This window comes from Haliotis rufescens, unplaced genomic scaffold (assembly GCF_023055435.1).
Source record: "Haliotis rufescens isolate VD_foot unplaced genomic scaffold, xgHalRufe1.0.p SCAF_6, whole genome shotgun sequence".
Taxonomy (NCBI): Eukaryota; Metazoa; Mollusca; class Gastropoda; order Lepetellida; family Haliotidae; genus Haliotis; species Haliotis rufescens.
In genome coordinates this window covers 46,519,210-46,543,542 of record NW_025964334.1, presented here as the reverse complement: position 1 = coordinate 46,543,542, position 24,333 = coordinate 46,519,210, and the positions used below count along the sequence as shown (strand labels likewise).

Here is a 24,333-nt window from a genome sequence, read left to right as displayed (position 1 = left end):
TGTCACATGGGACCATCCATTGTGTATGACTGTGAACACATGCTCTGCACACTGTCACATGGGACCATCCATTGTGTATGACTGTGAACACATGCTCTGTACACTGTCACATGGGACCATCCATTGTGTATGACTGTGAACACATGCTCTGTACTGTCACTGTCATAGCAGTCACACCAGGATATGGCCATCCTCCATGTATTTAACAGAGCTGATGTCGGAGCTGTAGTTCCTCATGGCAGGCTCGGAATAAGTATGACTGATCATGAATATGAAATGCCTGTCTTATAGATGATCAGGCAAACTTAAAGTATTTATTTATACCTTTCAATTTGATAACTGATTACAGAAATTAGCTGCCAGTTTTGCATGTTTGATGCACAACACACATATACACACATCACACACACTACACACATCACACACACTACGCACATCACACACACTACGCACATCACACACACTACACACATCACACACACTACACACATCACACACACTACGCACATCACACACACTACACACATCACACACACTAAACATCACACACACTACGCACATAACACACACTACGCACATCACACACACTAAACATCACACACACTACGCACATCACACACACTACACACACACTACACACTAAACACTTACTACACACATCACACACACTACGCACATCACACACACTACACACTAAACACTTACTACACACATCACACACACTACGCACATCACACACACTACACACTAAACACTTACTACACACATCACACACACTACGCACATCACACACACTACACACTAAACACTTACTACACACATCACACACACTACGCACATCACACACACTACACACTAAACACTTACTACACACATCACACACACTACGCACATCACACACACTACACACTAAACACTTACTACACACATCACACACACTACGCACATCACACACACTACGCACATCACACACACTACACACATCACACACACTACGCACATCACACACACTACGCACATCACACACACTACACACTAAACACTTACTACACACATCACACACACTACGCACATCACACACATTACACACTAAACACTTACTACACACATCACTCACACTAAACATCACACACATTACACACATCATACACACTAAACACATCACACACTACATACTAAGCACATCACACACACACACTACATACTAAGCACATCACACACACACACACACACTACATACTAAGCACATCACAGACACACACACACTAAACACATCACATACTGTATACATCACACACACTACACACATCACACACACTAAACACATCACACACACTACATACTAAACACATCTCACACACTGAATACTGCACATACTATATACATCACACACACTACACACATCACACACACTATACACACTAAACACATCTCATACACTACACACTACACACATCACATACTATATACATCACATACCCACATCACACACACACACTAAACACACCACACACACACACAACACACATCACATACTATATACATCACACACTACACACATCACACACACTACACACATCACACTACACACATCACATACTATATACATCACACACACTAAACACACACTACACACATCGCAATCACCAGACAAATCTCATGAACAGTTGTGGACGTAATATAGAACAATAATGTGTGGCTGTAATCAAGTAACATATATACATATGCCGGCTAGGTCAGACATTAATCAAACCACATATGTGACCAATTTGGCTGGAGTCTGACATGGTAAGTGTTAAGAATGATTTTAGTTGGTATGCCTTTTGGCCAAGTTTCAAACTGGTTATTAAAACGATCATACAAATATACTTAGTCAGAGAAAAACATGAGTCTGTTACAAGCTGGTACTGTGTCTCCCTGGTTGCTGCTGGAGTAGGTAGGTAGATGGGGGCAGTGGCAGGGGGACTGGGGGACTGGGGGTGGGCGTGGGGTGGGGTGGGTGGTATTCATTTTATTCCCCCTCCCAGAACTATTCATAGTCTAGTATGGTACCACCATTTGTATTTTGACTTACTGAGCCATGAACAATTGGAGTCCATCAACAATTCAATGAATCGATATACTCAATCATTGGAAACCAAAGGATGTTAGTTTCATACCAAACATTCCTATTGTTATTAATCATCTTTGATTCCGTATCTGTATGGGTGCCATGTATCCCGGCCAGTGCCATGAGTTGGGAATGTCTGTATTTTATGAAAACAATTCCAGTCAAAATTATATAGAAGCAAGTCTAGCCAGCTCTCATCAGCATCAGGAAAAAAGATTTTTAGAGGAGCGAAAGGTATTGTGTAAAACAAGATTTCATATGTTGGTCTAATTGTAACCCATCTTGATGCAGTTTTGTTTGTTTGTTGTTGAACGCCGCACTGAGCAATATTCTGGCTATATGACGGCAGTCTGTAAATAATCGAGTCTGGGCCAGACAGTCTAGTGAATGATATCAAGCGCATTGATCTACACAATTCGGATACGATGACATGCATCAACCAAGTCAGTGAACCTGACCACCCGATCTCGTTAGTTGCCTCTTACAAAAAGCATAGTCGCATTTTACGTGAAGCGTTACTTGCCGAAGACCTATTCTACCCCGGATCTTCACGGGTATCTCTCCTTAGGGACAATGCTGCAGTTTGATGCAGTACCTGCATGTGAAAGGTTCGCCCGGCAATGTTTGTCCACCCAGGGTACATACACAGTATGTATATAACAGAGGCTTTCCGGAGCATGGAGATGAATGGGCTTTGTGTGTCCCTGTTAGCGTCAAGGATCAGACCCTTATCACTTTGTGTGAAGTCACAGACAACTTTCAGAGTTCAGTGGACATGAAAACACTTAACAGAGGGAAGTATAGGGAAGTATGCCTTTCATCAACACACAGCTGAGGCTGAAGTGGGTCCCGAAGTAGGACATTCCCTGGCAATAGAAACATTTCATGGGTGAGGTTTCCTCTGAACAGCGTAAATGGTTGGAAGATTTGTGTATTCAAGTTGGATATTATGGAATATGTTAAAATTCACGACTTCAGAGTAATGTTTGCCAAATAGCACTATCTTTCTGATCTTACTTTACATCCAATCTGTTTGTAACATTTGGATGATTCTCTCGGTATTAGTGCATATATCGGGTAACATCTATTCTAATGAGGAAATGCTGGAATGGTAGTTTGGATTTTTCAAGAATTCCTTGTTTTGTATAAAGAATACTAAGGTTCTGACTCAACAAGATAGTGACAGCTACAGGTGTTTCTGAGGTGTGCCCCTGTGGTGATGCAGGAGCAGGTCCCATGTAGACAGTGCATTTCATTAGAGCTAAATAATAAGGATTGGATGGCTTAAATGATGTTCATGCCATCAGTCACTGGTTTGTCCGACCCAGACTCAAATACTAACAGGTATTGGAACTGCTAAAATATTGATGACAGCATAAAACAGCAGTCACAGTTTTTTCGTAAAATAGTTACATAGAAAATAGATGTATGGACGCCTATTAACTTCACTTGTGAATAATCCAGTTCCATGCTGGAATATTAGGAATTACGAGTCTTCTCTTTAACTATTCTCTTGAATATATCATCATCATGACAAATGCATTTATTCAAACTAGTTATACCACATTTACCATGAATTCCATACATTTCTGTGGGAGAGTCTCTTTTAAGTATTGTGTGGAGGTAGTAATTATAGCTTCTTGTCACACCAGCAGTTACTGTCATTCACAGAAGTATTAAACTGTCTGACACATATCTGGGTTATGATTCACCAACACAAATATGAGGTGAGATGATGTTGCAGCATGTTTAGAAACATGCCAGTGAATCAAGATGAAATTCCATAGCTGTGTAGCACTTCAACTCCTTATATGAACCAGTCCCACTGCAGATGTCCAGATTGGGGCCTAGCCATGTGTGACTGTATTCAACGACTTTATACTTCCTCTTTCCATGATCATATACACTGGGTCGACACGTGTCATAGTGACCCATGTTTAAATTTATAGGACTTTCTCAGTTTCATAGACATATGTGAGTTAACACATAATATTTATACATATATACAAATAATTCATGAAGTTCAAAACTCAGGTCATATATAAATATAAATATAAATATAAATATGTAGTGGTATCAATCCATTTACTGGCAAGTGCTTTCAGTCCTTAATAACTGATAAATGTATCAGTGCATGATGTCACAACTCTACAGAAGGTCACAACACAGTACCAAGGGAAATAACTGTAAAGCTTCAAAAGTTCGATTTTTGTAATTTTGTCAAGGAACGAGGGAGGATTTATGTACCACAATACTATATACCTTCTCATGCCTCAATCTTATATATATATATAGCAATAGTCCTGGGCCCACTTGCACAAAGCGATATTAGTGCTAAGATGATACTTTAACATAGACATACTAAGTTCGCTTTGTGAAAGTGGGCCCTGGTGCCTTAGAAAATATCTCGTGAATCCTGGTGCCTTATAAAATGTCTTGTTATCCTGGTGCCTTAAAAATGTCTCGTGAATCCTGGTGCCTTACAAAATGTCTCATGAGTCCTAATGCCTTACAAAATGTCTCGTGAGTCCTGGTGCCTTATAAAATGTCTTGTTATCCTGGCGCCTTACAAAATGTCTCGTGAGTCCTGGTGCCTTACAAAATGCCTCGTAGTCCTGATGTCTTACAAAATGTCTCGTGAGTCTTGATGCCTTACAAAATGTCTCGTGACTCCTGGTGCCTTACAAAATGTCTCGTGAGTCTTGATGCCTTACAAAATGTCTCGTGACTCCTGGTGCCTTACAAAATGTCTCGTGAGTCCTGATGCCTTACAAAATGTCTCGTGACTCCTGGTGCCTTACAAAATGTCTCGTGACTCCTGGTGCCTTACAAAATGTCTCGTGACTCCTGGTGCCTTACAAAATGTCTCATGACTCCTGGTGCCTTACAAAATGTCATTTCCTTATGACTGAGTGTTTTATTGGCGCCTACCCAGAAAGACATACAAGTCACACCATGCATGGTGCTCTTTGGCGCAGTCACAAGTTGATGACAAGTTTAGTTTGGGTTATAAATAGTGACTTGTATTTCAATATTGACTTTAGCTTCTTGGTTATTAATGTAAGGCTGTTGCAGTTGTATGTCCACTGCTGTCAGTTATGAAAATATTGCTTCAATATATATTGCACATATAATGTGTTCTAGGATGTTTACTGCAGTGAAAAGGGTGATTGGTAATACCTCTTGGTGTGTGATCAATATCAAACATGATGGCCAGGCTTCTCCTGGGCAAGCAGACAAGTAGGACTTTCATATTCTGAATAGTGTTCAAGCTATTTTGGTCGGTTGTCATGATTTTTAAAGAGTGATCTCTAAAATGTTGCTTGTAATTTCAGATTTCAAACGGGACCAAACAGAATGGTACATCGGAACCTTTCGAGCTGTCTTTTGAAGTGAGTACCTCTAATGACACAGCCATAGAATCTTCCACAGACGTAGCAGATACTTCAGACAACATGTCGTCATCAAACCCCCTGTATGACTTAACCGCTGAGGAACCTGCATCAAACCCGCTGTATGAGTTTGAGAGTCAAACCACAGAAACAACAGTGGTCAAGTCTTCCAGTCAGCAGTTTGAAAACGCTGATGAGGAATCTGCTCCCTCAAACCCTTTGTACGAACTCTCTAATAATGGTGACCTCCAAGTGGAGACTACCATCACTACATCAGAATCAGCAAGCTCAAATCCCCTGTACGACTTGATGTCCAATGGAAATAGTGGCTACGGCGAGCAGGTCACTGGAACTGCCACTTTACAGGATGTTGGTGGCGAGGATTTCCTCATTGAAACCAGCACGACCAGCGATCAGCACTACATTGATGTGACCAACAGTACTTCACAACAGGAAGAGTTGATTCTGACTGACACTCCACGCGAAGTGTTTGATGAGTTTGAATCAAGGGAGATCATTCAGGATGAGCAGAAACAACAAGGGGAGGTAACTCAAGATGACCAAGCATATGAGGAGATGAATCGTCCAAGTGACCAAATGGATAATTTAATGGATGATTATGAAAATACACAAATTGTTGCAGATGTGATTGTGCCACAGGAATCATTTACTGAAGAAGCACCAAGGGAACCCTCCCCTGACCCTGTCAGAGAAGTTTCTCCAGATATCATGAGAGAACCTTCCCCAGAGCTTATGAGAGAACCTTCCCCGGAGCTTGTCAGAGAACCTTCCCCGGAACCAATCCGGGAACCCACCCCAGAACCAATCCGGGAACCTACTCCAGAACCAGTTCGGGAACCTACCCCAGAACCCATCCGGGAACCTACTCCAGAACCAGTTCGGGAACCTACTCCAGAACCAGTTCGGGAACCTACCCCAGAACCCATCCGGGAACCTACTCCAGAACCCATCCGGGAACCTACTCCAGAACCGGTCCGGGAACCTACCCCAGAACCAGAACCAAAACAGGAGGTAAGATATTTGGTTTTACACCCTATTTCTTTATGATCTATTCTCAGTGGTTGTTTGGAGTCTTTACAATGAACACAAATAGAAATGTAGAGACGAGCGTCTGCACTTCTATTTTCTCATGTATCTTCAATACCTGCATGTGTCTTCTTGTTACTTTAACAGTTCTACAATATTCTCAGAATCACAGGTTTGGTACCTTGTTGAACTTGGTCCAAGACCATCTACCAATAAGAAATTGGTCATTTTGAGCCAAGAAACTTAATTGTGTGTGATCTCCATCTGAGAGTGAGAGATCAGAATAAGAGAACCATTATAGAGACACTTGCAGTATTGATGGTGGATGGAGAACTGGGGTTTGGTACAAAATTTGGTCATCATCTACACACTGAATGGATGACCTATGACCAAGGACAATTTAGACAGAGGTTTCTGAGGTCAAGGATGTCTTCTCAGGATCTGTCAGAATTTCAGTCTCATGCTAAATTACAGCATGCATGGAATGCTTAGTGTTGGTGGTCAGTGTGAGATTATTAGTTTGTGTTTCTACCAATGATATAAGAACTGATTGGTATTGAGGTAATGCTACTGGAACTAAATATGATTGAAATGGGCATGCTGTCAAATTGAGCATGATTCATGATGTTATGCCTTTGCTTGATTGAAATTGTCAGTACATTTAGCCTGTTTCTGTTTTAAGCAACTACTTGTTTGTATCAGATAAGATGATGATGATGATGATGATGATGATGATGATGATGATACAGTGTACTTGTTTCTACCAGGTATTTTGTATCATGATGATGTTGGTAATACTATTCTATTTCAGACATTATTTCAATGTATCATTTTATAGATGATTCTTTCAATGTTTCTGTGTTTGTGAACAAGCCTTAGTAAGTTGTTTGTTTGTTTGTTTATCCTGACTACCTATCATGCTGAAAGAAGTCCAAAGTCACTGTGTCATAAACCTCTGAGTGACGTCCTGATTTGTTTTGTGGGAAAACATTAGATCGGTCACAGATGTGAAAAAAACCATCAATCATTATTGACAGTGTGATGGATACGGATTCAGGTGCATGTCCCCGAGGGTTCACACACCGTCTGCAGCACCAGAGATGGTCAGTAGCTTTCCTCCAGTCCAGGAAGACGTGTCACAGGTGATACAGATGGTAGTGACCCTGCACCTATGATGCTCTTCACAAAGAGTGACCAGCACGGATGTATTGTGTCAACTAATGTTCGTTGTGTACTTCATCTGTATAGCATTATGTTACTGTGATATTGTTCAATTTTTGAAAAAATCTTATTTTCCTTCCAAGACCAGATCAATTTAATTACTTGTTTTATAGATATATATCCCGCAGATACTTGAAGGCAAGAGGAAAAATTACTAATGTATTAACTGTCGTAACTTATAACTGCGTTTTCCCTACTACCATAATTTCCTTTTGGGGTAAGAATGATATCCTTTGCTGGCAAGATGTCAACAGAACTTTAAATTTTGAGATAAAATAAAATTGACATGGTTATTTCCCTTCATGTATTGTTTTAATAACACGGAAATTAGTTTGGTCTGGTCACAGGAGGGACACAGGGGGGACACAGGGAGAGCCCAGGTCAGTATTGTGAAGTGAGCCAGTGTCATGTAGCTCATCAATATTGTATCTGTGGACCTTGGGTCATATTGCTCAGACAACATTGAATTCTGAAGTAGGCCTGCATCAATAATGCACGATTATGATGTACATCAAGCATAGATCAATAATATGTTTAATAACATTGTACATGTGATGTATCATATACATGTTATGTATTTCCTATATCAACTCATGGCCTCGACAGATACAGGTCTTTTAAGAAAGACGGAGATATAAACATGCTGTGTTTGTATCGTGAGATGTTAGGATGGGGATATGATGTTTACACTGACAAACCGAAACCTTCAATAACTGGATGATTCTCCAAAATATGAAAATTGAAAAAAGAAGAAACAACTACTATTTCTTAGAGACTTCATAATTTGTGGACGCTTTAGGGGCTAAATTTTAATCTGGGGAGACTCGGAATCTTTTATGTTAAGTATAATGAGGACAGGGACCCATTTACTTTGATTCTTAATTTCAAACACTTCTTAATTTAATAAAAAGGTATCAGAATACGCTTAACATGAATAAGTGTTTCATGAACTGGTTAAACTGAAGATTTTATGGCACTTCTTTTGATATTTACCAAGTCAGCCATAGTTGACCAGGGGGGGACTATAATGACCATGGTCAAGGTGCCTTGTGGTCGGAGATACCTACTTGGGTCAGTGTCATGGACAGCGTGTTGCCCCTCCCTATCCTGCACACAGGCACACCTGCTTGATGGCATATTGGCAACGATACATTCCATGGGATCAATGCTGCTCATATTGACACATGCAGCCGGTGTTGGCTTAGGCTGGCTCACCCAATACTACCTGTTTGGTGAGAAAGTACTGTAACACTTACACAGAACTAAATTGATCAAATGAGACCTCATTTGGCTGTTGCGTGAGAGAAAGAGTCAGGATTCCGATGTAAAGGTTTAAGATGGTTGCGTCTGTTGCTGTAACCTATGGAGGGCTACATTCTACTGTAGGGGAGATAACCTGACTGTGAGGAAGCAGGTGAGGAGTGTGATGTTTCCACACCTGTATACTGTTGACATGTCAGTGGTGTTTCTATACAGGTAGGCAGTCTATGAAGGATGATACTGGTTGTTTGGATGGATTTGAATTCAGTTTCCATGTGCTCGAGCCCAGATGTATTTGGAAGTATTTTGAATATGCTAGCATGGGAGTATAACAGTGATAGTTGTTGTGGAGATTAAGGGTTATACAATTCATTGAAGATGGTTCAATTCATTCAATTCATTGTGTGGTTCATCAACAGTTTGTGGGGTTGCTATGGATGGGGATGGGGGGATGCAGGGGTACAGGGTGTGGACAATCTCTTGTAGCAGACACCTTATATGGGAACCCATGTCACAGTCTTAGCATGTTTGTGAACTCGATCCTGTGCACCCTTCGAAATCCAAGATACAAATTATGTATCTTTGTTATGCATAAATATCAGTGTTAAGATCGTAACTTGATATAACCAGTTTTAGCATTAAGTCAGACCTCCTTTTATAACAAAGTTTTTTATACAGTGAATAGTCAGATATAATTATACTCAGCTATAATCAATTCTATTCCCCAAGGAGTGACTCTCTATGTGTTTATGGAAGCTTTGGATGTGATTGGGTTTGATGGTCTCCTGCAGTTCGGTGCACCCCCGCTGGTGGTACTATACAACAAGCAAGGATTCCATATAACTTCCATTATGATATTGACAAGCTAGCACAAATAAGGTGGTGTGATGTTATGGGTTCTACAGAACCATGGAGGTATAAAAAGTGTTATCAGACCAGTGACCTGTACTAACCCATGACCTTGACCTACTTCATCAGGTGTCCCCGGGTACCGGTGACTTGTGAATCAAGGTGTTATTCTGCCATTGTTTCATTATTGATGTCCAGTTGCACATCAGGCAGTAACTGGCAGTACCACTATAGATCGTATTGTGTGGCCCATGAAGTCAATAATTACTGTTTCATTATTGAATTCCCTGATCACCCCATTCGACAGTAGTCACCAACAGTAGTCACATCAACTTATTATTGTCCTGAGTTTTTATGGGATTAGGGCTTTGTTTATCTAGGGCATTGTGTAAACAGGAGATAAACTACCCCGCCCAGAGTGGGTGGTTGCCAGGCAGCAGAGATGGGGTGGTGGCAGTGAAAGTACATGAGACTGAGCTCGTTATTGTGGATTTAGTTGTCGCTCAAGTGATGAATGACAATCACACTGCATTTTTATATCAATCATATTTGAGCATGATAATATTATTGCTTCAAGATTAAAGAGCTCTTTCCTACTCTTTGTACAGTGATTGTAAAGACTGATGCCATTGTGTTGAAAATGAGTCACAGTCAAATTTGATGAAAGGAAATTTTGAGATTGTCATGATAATTTAATTCATTGTGACAGAATACAGAATAGCTATTACTGTACACTGTTGACATGCATGGCAGCTGCATGTGCTGTGAGTGGTGTATTCGTGTAGGGTACTGTACACTGTGGTCCAGCATCTCAGACAGGATCACTGGTGTGTTGTTATGACTGTATCTGCCAGTGATGTGGCCCCAGGTCATCTTTGTGTAGGGTACTGTACACTGTGGTCCAGCATCTCAGACAGGATCACTGGTGTGCTTGTTACGACTGTATCTGCCAGTGATGTGGCCCCAGGTCATCTTTGTGTAGGGTACTGTACACTGTGGTCCAGCATCTCAGACAGGATCACTGGTGTGCTTGTTACGACTGTATCTGCCAGTGATGTGACCCCAGGTCATCTCACGCTGACCAGCCAAATGTTGTAGGGCTGGACACTGGCACAATGCCAGGACGGAGATATCCCTTGCAGACAGGTGTGATATTGATTCATATTGACCAGTAGACAGTGGTCAGGTTGAAGGATTAGCAGTGGACAGTGGGCAGCTTTCAACAAGTGGGCTGGAGAATCCCCAGTCAGCGTCTTCAATACCATATTTTTGTGGATGGGATTGATGCTCAAGGCTGCAGGCATCTTGGATTGATGTGAAATCAGCCTTTTGATGGCCTGGTTGTATTTGGCAATGTCACTGGTTGTTATGAATTCAAAACAGGTACATTAGTAATAAATACTTTGTTATTAAAGTTTATATTTTGCTTGGCAAAATATACCAAATGAAAGTTACAACTTTCCTGGAATGATCCCTCCATGTTAGGTTATTGTGGTGTCCTGTACAGAGCTTCATGGGCATCTCGGGGCAGAGAAGGTCTCGTGTCCACTCAGGGGTTCTAGTACAATGTGTGACCTAAACAATCTTGTGTCATTGTGTTTCAACGGCAGGAATCATTGCTCATACTTTCAACCACTGGTTTGCCTGGTCCAGACTTGATTATCCCCAGGCTGCTGTGAAATAGATTGAATAATGCAGACCTCTGAAATAGTTGGACATGCCAGCATTCACTCCTAGAGCCCTGGGTCAAGTATGGGAACCCGGATCACAGTGAAGAAGTAGGTGGTGAAGAGATTCTGATCACTGACTGCCATTGATTGCCCACGCTAGCTGCACCAGGCTGCTACCAGTGTGTGTCGATCACCACACACCCACAGAAGACAAGGGGATAATTAATTTGGAGCACCTTGTCCATTGATGTCTGCAGGAGGGTAGAGGGGTTCCATCACAAGCTGCTGTAGACACTCAGGACTACTCAACATTGATCAGGGGAGACAAGTGAGTATATGGCAGCACTGTATCATGACACTCACCCAGCACTATTTGGGATGGTGTGATGATGGTTCATCAATCTGTCAAGTAGTCATGAAGGGACATTGCTTGTTTCCCTACTGGGTTAGTGATGTTAAACACAAATGTTCACAACTACCATAAGTCTACATTACAGTGTGAGATGTATGACAGGCGTAGTGCATAGATACCTTATTGCAAGGACTGACCGACTGTTGTTGGTTAGTTGCTGTGAGTTGCGCCTTAGACCAGTTGAGCTTCCTGTTTGCTGGACCTAGACCAAGTGACTTTGTGAGTTTGAACGACCCCCAAGCAGTAGCCAAGGAGGATAAATCACTCTGATAGTTGTGTACATCTGGATTCCCAAATTTCATGTCTAGACATCAACTGTGGCAGTGTGCTTAAAGTGACTACAGATTGCTGATTTGATAAAAGATGGCATCCAAATGTGGTGTAATGAATCATACTGTCAGATTGGACCCTACGGGAGATGCCAGATGCTCTGTAACCGTGCTGTAACCATGCTGTAACCAAGCTGTAACTGCTGCAGGTGCTTGGTCACATAATGGATGACTTTCAATGCAGGGGATGTGGCACATGTCTGACCCTCATTGGAAGAGTGAGTGACTGAATGTTGCACAGTCAGAAATAATACAAATATATCACACCAGTCTGCACTAGACAAACCAGTGGTTGATGTCATGAGCAGCAAGCCACGCCATCAGCAGATCATGACCACCTGATTCTCAACAAACAGAGAGGCTACTTTACAAGGTTACCAAGAACAAAGACACCATCATCCAATGTTTGCCACTGTCATAACTGTTTGATCAGCTTGTATAAACCAACAAACCACACTAGCACAGAACTTGGTCAGAGGCACTTAATCTACATTGTTTATAAAACCTGACATGAAAATATACTCCAATATTTTCAGAAAAAATGCATCCCTTTATTAACGCAAACAAGGGTCACTCACATTTTTTACATTAATTTCATGATTTACAGTATTTATAGCTATGGTTGCAAAGGTAAAGCATGGTTTTGTTTCCTTTTCTGTCACAAAAATAATTAGCCAGGCATTATTCAAAAAGTTAAGGTGACCTGAGAAAAATATGAAACTTAATGACAGTGCATTGAAAACTAAGATCATAAATTAGATCATTTTCAATTACCCCTGAGAGCACTCCCCCTGGCTGACGCCAGACTCAACAAAGCAGTCACACACAATGGAACAAAGAACATGATGCACAAGCTTGGCTGATTTGCTCCTTGTGAACAACAGACATGTTTGCACAGATTAATTTGGAATTTGTATTCTGATGATTTTGGCTTCAATTTATTCGGGAAATCATCAGAAGTCAGAGACAGTGTCTAGACTTGGAAATAGTCTATTATTTCCTTCATCAGCGGATTAATTACCTTCAAATTTTTTGTGCAAAAGTTTGGACGTCTGTCATGTATCAAATGCTTCAGCTTTGTTGTCCTGTTTTCGTTTTCTGGTAATGTGAGTGTGATTGTTACCTTGTTCCTGGGGTTTTATCTGTCCCAAGATCAATTTTAAACACATAACTTGAGCACATCATAAAATATACAGATGTTTTGAAAATTAAACATACAGTTGTTATATGAGGATCAAAAGGGATTTGTTTTCTCAGAAAATGCTGAAAAGAAATATGTATCGTTCTTGAATCCTTTAATATTATTGTTTATCTCTGTTCACCGTAGAGCCTGACAATTAATCAGTGCACAATGTACAATGTACCCACTGATAATAATGTTGATAAGATGCGAATACACTTGCTCAACACTTGCAATGGAGTGGACAGAGAACTGTCAGGTGACTGATATCAGCAAATGCCACGCCCCCTTTCAGGCGGTGCGGCTGCATAAAGGTAGATGCTGAACTTGTTTAAAGCAATTGCATCCTCTCTGTTTGTAATTATAGATGTAAATTCTTTTGAGATGTAATTTTAGAAATGTATTTTGACCTGAACTGTGAAAAGGGGGATATTTCAGACTGAATAAATGAAAGTATTTGAACAAAGTTTAAGGCAGGGCTAAAAACTACAGCCAGGATGGTATGAAAGCTTTTCAAGCACTTCCAAATCCTTTAACAAATAGATGATAAAAATGACAAACGACAAACAATTTGGTGTGTGATTGGGGACATAGCTGCTAAGCATGGGCACAAAGGTTTTTCATTAAAGTCAGTGATGACTTTCAAACAGAGTTTTCAGATGTCATCCATCCAAGGTTTGGGACTTGTATTTGTGGTGATGTGATAGTCAAGGCAGAGGTGGAAGGGGTTTGACAAGGCCTGCTTGGCTACAAGCTGATGTGTGGTGCTGGATTTGGGAAGAGATGATACTTAGTGTCCATGGAATGTCTGTGTGACATGGAGGCCCTGCTCTTGATTCAATGCCGGACTATGTGCAGTGAGTGTAGGGGTTGCTTGAATTGTTACGAGATTAGTCCAAGGAATAGTTTGCTATGCCCATGATGGTGTTCTGAAAGATTTCAGCACAGGTTTTTACATTTCTCACACTCTATTTAAGACTTATCGATTTGATCACCACTGTCGTTGTCTTTTTGACTGTTCAGCTTGATATCAACAAGGTGAATTTTATTCCATATATTTTGGGCTTGTGAGCATGTAAGTTGGCTGAATACTGTGTACAGGTGAACTTTGTTCCAGTGGCCTCGTAGTAGCCCTCATCATGACTATCATTATTGAATACACAAACATCTTATGAGGTGTCAAACATTATTTTTTTTAATTTCTCAAGTAAAGCATTAAATTGATTATAATTTATGAAGACATAATTCACAAATCCTATTATTTGGGAATAAAGAATGTATAATGTATAATTATTCAACTAAAAATCTGTGTTATTAATTATTATCTCTTGATATGATAATGTCCTTGTGAGAAATGACTGCACATTCCTAACTCCACTGAGAGGGTTATTCAGTGTGTTATTACTACTTAAGGCCATGTTCAGGATGGGTGCACAATCATGTTTACCCCCAGAGCACAGTGACTCAATAAGGAGCAAAGGGGGGTAACTCTAACCAGCCTAGCGACACAAATTCCTGACATGCAGGAGACTATTGCAGAGTGCAGAGCTATAAACTGGACTCAGATATTTTCAAAATAACTACCCCATTCACTTGTGAAATTTGAGAGTCCACAGAAGCTTAGCTTGATTTCACTTCTCACTCAGGAAATATTTCAGCATTTGTGTTTGAACAAAAGCCCAAGCTGCATTGTTTTGCTTCAGTGGTCATGCATTGACAATACATGCAGTCATGTGTGGTTTGTTAGGGGCATGGCTGTCAGAGGTATAACTCATTGTGTATCCCTGTAATATGAATGTGGCTTGGACGGGCCATCTTGTGATGTAATACGATGTGGAGAACTTAGGCTTTTCTTCAGTAAGAGGATAAATCATCCGCATGGTGTGTTGATTCACAGCTTATCTTTTTCTGTAACTATTAAGTGAGTTCAGCTGCTATTTATAAAAAGACATGCCTTGGTAAAAGTCTTTGAGAGTTTTTGAGAGGATAGATGTTGTGTTTTGCTGTGTATGAACAGATGGCGTAACAAAGAATTGAAGTGGTTGTCGTCCAGGTAGTCACAAGCACTTTTCTATTTCTTTCATGTCTTTTTCTGATCTGGAATCTTTCCAACATTTGAAATTCAAACAGGCTTGTTTATTTGAAGTATGTTTACATTCATGGTATTTCATAACAATATTTGTATTTGTTTTTGTTTGGCTGTCTCGTTGGGGACATCTTGATATCACTGTCGTGTCTAAACAATGATCATAAGTTTGTTTGTATTTATCTTAAATTTGTTGTATTCAAATAATGCAGGGTTTGATTTCTTAGTACTCATTCAAGTAGTCAACCGACGTGGACAGAATACATGGTCCTCAAGCATTGTTGAGGTTAATGCTAGCTTACTTGATGCTACTTGACAGTGCTACTTGTCATTGGGTTGTAGATTCTGTGTCCTTCCCCGCAGTGTTTGCATAGGGTTATAGAGTAAACGAGTAGTGTCAGCTCATGCCTTGGTATGCCCACAGCCTTTCCCCCAGGTGAGAGTTGATATGTACGTGTCTGTTGACAAGTGGTTTGGTTACATCACTCATGACACACGGGTGATATAGATCTTTAACTACGTGATATAGACAACCAGGGAATATAGATAGTGACTGGGTTGAACAAGCGGATGATTTAGATCTGTAACTCACTGATGTAGACAATCAGGTGATATAGATAGATGGACAGTTTGAGATATAGAAAGCAGGGTATATTGACGACTTTGACGTGAGTTTTACTGACAATTGGTAAAAACTTGTTGCAGGGAGTACCTAACACAATGAGGGGGGAAATGAAATGTTCAATGAAATTATTGTTGAATTCAACTGGACAAAATCCTTCTTCAAACTTAAAATGTAAATGAAGTTATTTTTTAGATTTAATTCACAGATTTGACTTCTGACCAGTTTTAGTCTTATGTCAAATATATTGACTGGAAATCTGAAATATAGAATGTTTTTTGTGTGTTTAATTATTGACTTGACTAGAAATATCTAAAGGATACAAGTCTGAATAGCTTTACATTAATTTTAATGGTTAATTATTTGAGAAAGATTAAACAAAATCACTTTGTTAGTTTGTAGTTCAGGTTTAGATTCTACATCTAGCAGTCCGTGAAGATATCTGATTAATGAGGAAGTTCAGCATTAACCCCTTAGATGTTAATCTTCTCAGTGTGTGTTTGAACTGACAGTTGATTTCAAGTTGTCATTCCAGTTTGTTTCATGTACGTTTTGGATTTGTTGTATATCCTCTTGTGTATAGACCGGGAAGTGTGTCAGACAGACGTAGCTTGTACTTACTGCTGTGGGAGCTTTCTTTCACACACAAATTCTGTATTCAAAGTGACTTGCAATTCCGTTCTACTATTTCTACTGTTGCTATGTAGGTCACATTTCTCAGTTCTCATATTGATTGACACATGCTGTATATACACATAGTTGTAGATTGCATGTACATTTCAGTTTAGGAAATATTATAGAAGATTAATGGCTAGTCAGTTTACATACAGACCCTGAGTCTTACATCATAAATTCTCAGAGTAAATACTGATGCTAGCTGGCTCTTGGTAGATTCTGTGGTGCTAGTGGTATAGGTACAGACTGCAGGTGGATGGTTCAGGGTGGGTGAATTTGTCCTGTAACTGTCTACAATGGCCATTCTATTTCAGGGGACTCGGAACAGCAGGGAAATATGTGAAGTGTTTAAATGAAGAGGAAATATTGATGTGAGATACATAAATACTTATTGGAGTTGTACTCAGGATACGTTGTGAAGGGAATCTTGTGCATGGCATGGAGATACACTTCTGTTATTGGTGATGTATGAGACTCTACCTGTCCATTCCTGAAAGTGTCAACTGTTTAGTGCAGTGCAAGAAGAGGTAGTGAAAAGTGCTTCCTACCTGTTGTGTCGCTGTGAAGAGCTGCAGCTTGCTGCTCCATTGTGGTATCCTCTGACGGACAGCTGCCAATCAGAAATAGACTCGTACAAACAAACCGGCTGGGGAAATACAAGATATTAGTATTCATCTGTCTGTGTATGTCACAGTGACTTGACAGATGGGATAGCTCCAGTAGCTGAAGCCTTGTCAGATATGTGTAACACCAACCTGCACATCAACAGACCACTTACAGAAATTGTTCTACTTGTGTTGCCTACTGGGTACCATCTGTTATAAGTATAGAACAAGTTGTACACATTGTCATTACCTGACTTTCAATTTCAACTGATCAGCCCATTAACAAGTGGAGCATTATCCTAGCAGTTTGTAAGGAGATGACATAATTGTGATTTAAGGTGACATTCCCTGCAAGGCATGTATGAGCTGGTCAGTCCAGTCCGACCAGGCCCACCAGCTGGTGCAGCTCACTGTGAAACACACACGATAGGATACATACAGCCAGGTGATAGCTAAACACATGACCAGGTATAACATACAGTTATAAAGCAACCTCCTGGTGTGTCTCTCTAAGATTCATAAGATGCCCGCTCTTGATGACAAATCTGAAATGGCAACTACAAGAAGTAAGGTTACGGTGGAGATCGGTGTGGCACGGAGGGTGGAGCGGCAGTGGGAGGAGCACATGAAGCCGGTGGTGCTGATGGGCTGTCACTGCGAGGAGCTCGGGCAGACCATGAGGAATGCCGAGGAACCCATGACGTCCAGCGACAGAGACTCGGAAGAGAAGACCCTGTCACAAGACAGCTTTGGTGAAGACTCTGACGGATATTGTGCACAGAAAGATGGAGTCAGTGATGTTGACCGACAAAGTTGTGACAGTGAAGAGAGTAGTGTGAAAACAGCATTGTTTCCTCAAGAAGATAGTGAAGAGAGTAGTGTGAAAACAGCATTGTTTCCTCAAGAAGATAGTGAAGAGAGTAGTGTGAAAACAGCATTGTTTCCTCAAGAAGACAATGAAGAAAGTAGTGGGAAAACAGCATTGTTTCCTCAAGAAGACAATGAAAGTACAAAAAGGAAACATATTAAAGTTGCAGAGCAAACCCAAAACTTTAATGATGGTGAACATTCTGAATACAAATATATAAAGGTTGTATCCACAGAAGACCTGGATGTTTGTGAGAGACAAATTGTCCCTACAGGGATAGACCCCGGTGCAGGAGGTACAGATTTGGAGGAGGTTTCTAGGAAGAACAGTCATATAAACTCAGGGGATATTACAAAGTCAGAGGATGCTTGGACAGTTGGCACTGTGGCATCAGTTAAAGCACAGGGTGATGATGTAGAGAAGCAGAACGACACTGGTCTAGATTCAACACTTGAGATGTCTCTGGCAAACTACAGTATTAAGACTGAGGTTGGGAAGCAGAATGACACTGGTCTAGATTCAACACTTGAGATGTCTCTGGCAAACTACAGTATTAAGACTGATGATGAGACGGATGTGACAAAGGACTCGGCCATCGTTATGGACAGTCCAAGTGGGCAGGATGTGTCCTGGAGTCTCCTGGACGATGTTCAGGATGATGTCAGTGTCTCCAGTAGGAGTGAGCCAAGTCACGACGACCCTCTGGATGTGGTGGTTGATGTTTCCACCAGTAGAGTAGAAAATGATGAGGTTGCACTCAAGGATGACATGGCTGTAGAGAGTGCCACCAGTGCGGTAGAAGACGATGAGGTTGCACACAAGGATGACATGGCTGTAGAGAGTGCCACCGGTGCAGTAGAAGACGATGAGGTTGCACACAAGGGTGACATGGCTGTAGAGAGTGCCACCGGTGCAGTAGAAGACGATGAGGTTGCACACAAGGATGACATGGCTGTAGAGAGTGCCACCAGTGCAGTAGAAGACGATGAGGTTGCACACAAGGATGACATGGCTGTAGAGAGTGCCACCAGTGCAGTAGAAGACGATGAGGTTGCACACAAGGATGACATGGCTGTAGAGAGTGCCACCAGTGCGATAGAAGACGGTGAGGTTGCACACAAGGATGACATGGCTGTAGAGAGTGCCACCGGTGCAGTAGAAGACGATGAGGTTGCACACAAGGATGACATGGCTGTAGAGAGTGCCACCGGTGCAGTAGAAGACGATGAGGTTGCACACAAGGATGACATGGCTGTAGAGAGTGCCACCAGTGCAGTAGAAGACGATGAGGTTGCACACAAGGATGACATGGATGATAATGAGAATCCAGGGGCAGGGGAAGAATCCATATGTCCTGTGACACAGGTTGAAAAGTCAGACTTACAGGACACTGGGATTGGGGATAGCCTGTCAAACAGTGTAAATATGGAAGCAGCTCATGGACTTGACAGTTTTGTTATCACTGATGTTCAGGGGAGTAGACAGGTAGATTCTAGTCATTTGGAGAGTATGGAGACCATGTTTACATCTGAAAACACATCCAGTGAGTATGAGAGCATGGAAGATGACACAGTCACCAGTATTAAGAAACATCTGAAGAAGTCTGACACTGACATCGGGGTGTGTGGTGTTGGTAGTTCTGGTGTTGAGAAAGAGCAGGGCAAGGACACAGATGAAAGGCTTCTCAGGGAGGCAGGTTTCTCTGTTGAAGTGATGGACCAGAGTACAGCAGAACTGAGTGACGCAGTGGGCATCCATGAAGAAGGTGACCCTTCTCAAACCAGTCATGTAGTAGACAGCGCAGCCTCATGTGTCATGGGACAGACAGCTACATCACTTTCCACTGACATTCCAGAACACTTTACAACTTTCATACCTCACACGGATGCAATACCAGATATTAGCAACTCACTTACTGTAGTAGGCAACTTTTCCAATGCTGCTGCAGATGCATCTACAACATTCACTGAGGAGCATGTTGACACACCGAATGATTCATTGTTGCATTCCGAGTCTGAAACTGAAATTGTGTCCATGGTTACAGAAACATCAGTCAGTCATACAGAACAACAAGATGATGGTGTTGACAAAGATGTCCCCAAGGACAGAGAGGGGTACATTCGGCATGCAGACATGACTTCAGGAGAAGCTGCAGCTGACGCTGATGGGATGAACAGAAAGATTTCAGTGTATGTCTGGGACAGAGCCTGCCAACACACAGAAAGTAGTGGTGTACCTTGCCCTGGTGATGCAGAAGGAGAGGGTGTGACTCTGCTCCATGAAGTATCGGGGGAACCTGTTAAACATGATGATGAACCCTCAGATGATGGAGAAATACCAAAGGCAGAAGGAGAGGGTGTGACTCTGCTCCATGAAGTATCGGGGGAACCTGATAAACATGATGATGAAACCTCAGATGATGGAGAAATACCAAAGGCAGAAGGAGAGGGTGTGACTCTGCTCCATGAAGTATCGGGGGAACCTGATAAACATGATGATGAACCCTCAGATGATGGAGAAATACCAAAGGCAGAAGGAGAGGGTGTGACTCTGCTCCATGAAGTATCAGGGGAACCTGTTAAACATGATGATGAACCCTCAGATGATGGAGAAATATCAAAGGCAGAAGGAGAGGGTGTGACTCTGCTCCATGAAGTATCAGGGGAACCTGATAAACACGATGATGATCCCTCAGATGATGGAGAAATACCAAAGGCAGAAGGAGAGGGTGTGACTCTGCTCCATGAAGTATCGGGGGAACCTGATAAACACAATGATGAACCCTCAGATGATGGAGAAATACCAAAGGCAGAAGGAGAGGGTGTGACTCTGCTCAATGAAGTATCGGGGGAACCTGATAAACATGATGATGGACCCTCAGATGATGGAGAAATACCAAAGGCAGTCACTGGGGAAGGGAAATTGGAATTAGACTCTTTGAAAAGCAATGCAGAAGAGAAAACAATCAATGGTAGTCTTCTGGATGAGGAGGCTAATTCAGAAACGTTCCAAGATGGCTGTGATGTTAGTCTTGATCTGCTCATGTCTGGAACAGAGGCTCCAGTGGCACTGTCCTCCTCAACTCCTGCTAGACAGGGAGGCCATGCAATCTGTGATACTGAACACTTTCATCCAGGCCAACAGACACGTTTCAGGAACAACAAAAAACAACCAGAAGAAACAACATTTGTGGATGTTCATCTGGAAACGTCTGTGCATGACAGAGTGGCCAGTTTTGGCAAGAAGGCTCATGATGACAGTGTGTTGTGTGGATCCCATGAACATCGGTCTCAAACACTCAGATCGAAAAAGGTTTCTCACAGCAGCATGGAGACAAACATTTCGAAATTTTCGTTGTCAGTGCCAAATCTTATGGAGCATGTACAGAACAATACAGGGAATTACCGCGACCCAAGTTTGAATGATCTCAGGAATCGTCGCAAGTCTGTTCAAGCAATAAAAAGCTTGTTTGAGCAACAGTCCACAGAAGAAAACCGCAACACACAAATAAAGAGCCCGAGGAATAAGGTAATTCTATCTCAGTGTTCCAAGCAAGGAATTTCAGAATTGGACTATCAGTTTTTACAATTTGATGACAAAATATGTGTTTATTATTATTTTTCCTGCATAATGTTTTAAATCATAATAGTGTATAGATTTAGGATTTCATTTAGAAACAGGTACAACATTATTAGGTACCATTAATTATCATCATCATCATCATCATTGATAGAAATAGACAGCTATTGTCTCTGTGATGACAGGTTATAAGAAAGCCTGTTGTATGTGCTGCACGACAGTGTGTATATGTGGTTGTATTAATGGCGGAGTGCATGTATTACTCCCAGGTGACCTACAGATCCAGGTCGTTTATTTCACTCTCTCCCTCGAGCCCAAATCCTCCAGAATATACCTCAACGACTTCACTCCGATCGAACCAATCGGATAATGTACACAGTTATCACTCTTCTCGAGTAATCGTGAGTAATGCATCAGAATGTATTATCCATTGCTTTCAATGAGATTTTCCAAGCAGTTATGATAAACCAACTCTGAAGAAACGTTTAGTCGCTTGCTTCAACTGAATAATGTATTTTGTGTCCGCTGATTGGAATAATACATGGATTCATTTTAGGTATTTAGCACAATTGTTTTGAATTTGATGACTGCCGAAGTCGTTTCAGAAACTCATGCAAGGCACTGTAAATCTCAGTTGTCTCCCCTTGACTGTAAGATAAACATTTTACTTGAGTCCTGTTTGGATCTTGAAATTTCTCTTGGAAATGCAGTTGGATAATACTTGATCAGATGCATATTTTATCAAACATTGTATTGTGTACCACACTTCATTTATAGTCACTATTTATATCAATACATGGTATTTATTTCTGTATCGCAGCCTTCTGTCATGGGTGCTGTCCGTTTCACTTCACTTCATTCATCCCTCCGTTAATTTTATTCACACATTTTCAAAAGAACTCTTTGTTTTTGGAATAAATGTTCATGTGTGAATTTTCACTTTTATGATTTCAATGAATACACTTTTTCAGTAAAACATTTTTTCACCTTTTCACAATTACCCATAAGATATTTCTTTTTTTAAATTATTTCCAAATTTATAATAAAAACAAAAATATTATAATATAAACAATATTCACATTATAAATAATCATCTTTTCATACATCAGCCTCGCTATCAACTCATTATATTAGTCCCATCATAATGAATAATTAATGTGTATGTGTGTATATTATATATAATCCCATAGCAAGTATTCGGTGGATGTATACTACTGTATTTCATAATACTTATACCATACCAATATAAACCAAATGTGTTTGTGGGGTTTTTAATGTTAAAAGTGAGATTTGTAATATTATTAATATTAAATATCAACATTTAACTTTCTTATTTGTGAAGGGAACATCCTAGTTGTGGAATAAATCCCTGGTGCACCCTGACTATTGTGACCCTTCCATCAGCTCCATACCCTGGTGGCGGGTTAATGTCAGTGATATGAAGGTGATACTTTCTCTCCACATCCAGCTGGCAAGGAAATAACAAAGTCTGTTTAAATTGGGTTCAAGCTTATAGCCCTCTAAGTTTGTTTTTTTTGTTAGGGAGACAATCACGAATATTTTAGGATCAAAACCTTAGTTTTTAGGAACCAACCTTTTTTCAAAGGAGCAATACTAAGGAGCAAAAATCAATGATAGGACATATATTTCCAGAGGGTTCATGTGAGATAGGACACTTGTCATGGAGGGGCTTCACGTGTGAAGATGGGTATTCAATCGTAATAGACAGGTACTTTAAATAATAATGTAAATATTTCCCTTTGGTACAATATCACTTATGTTCATGCAAATACAACAGGGTTACAAAATACCCCAGCTATCAATGAAACCCCATAGATGTAGTAACTGTAAATATATATACATCATGATATAAAACAGTTTTTTTAATCATGTATTCAACATTGGCCATGCCAACACAACTTGGTAAACGAGATTTGTAATTACTATCTTTTTATATCTTAAACAGAGATTGTCACCAGTTATGTTTACTTCTAGGTAGCCAAGTGGGGAGCAGTAGATAAATGTAGGTCGCCAATCATAGATTTAAGTCGCTTTTGGACACCAAAATGGTCGCTACTTAGAAGGCTGCAGTCAAGCATTTTGTGTTGATAAAAACCCTTATTTTTATATTTATTTTCAAACAAAGAACATTCTCAATATCTATTTTCATAGTGGGTTAGTTTGTGTGTTTTGGTGCCTTTAGCAATATTCTAGCCATGTGATGGAAGGGGCACCAAGAATCATGAAGGACTTCAACCAGGACCTTTAGTATGAAGAGTCAACCCCACTGCCCCTACGTACAGGCTGATGTTGACATTGTATGTCTATAGTGAAATGAAGTGTAAACAAAGTGTTAGACCAAAAAACATGTTCACAAAGAAAAACATCATAATAGGTTTAGAGTTCTGCAGAAACCTGATGTTGTGTA

At 40.7% G+C, this 24,333-nt stretch overlaps 1 protein-coding gene across 7 annotated transcripts in view; it reads left to right on the top strand.

The window, feature by feature from the left end:
- Positions 1-17,150: 17,150 nt before the first annotated feature.
- LOC124142900 overlaps positions 17,151-24,333 on the top strand; it is a 49,915-nt gene continuing 42,732 nt past the window's right edge. For 4 of the 7 annotated variants that reach the window (XM_048386386.1, XM_048386383.1, XM_048386382.1 and 1 more), the window contains exons 1-2: positions 17,168-21,854; positions 22,175-22,306. In XM_048386386.1, the coding sequence (XP_048242343.1) occupies positions 17,982-21,854; positions 22,175-22,306 (4,005 nt within the window). In that variant the 5' untranslated portion in view covers positions 17,168-17,981. Of the gene's footprint in view, positions 21,855-22,174; positions 22,307-24,333 lie in introns of all 7 variants that reach the window. The other 3 variants (XM_048386381.1, XM_048386380.1, XM_048386384.1) reach the window with 3 other exon arrangements.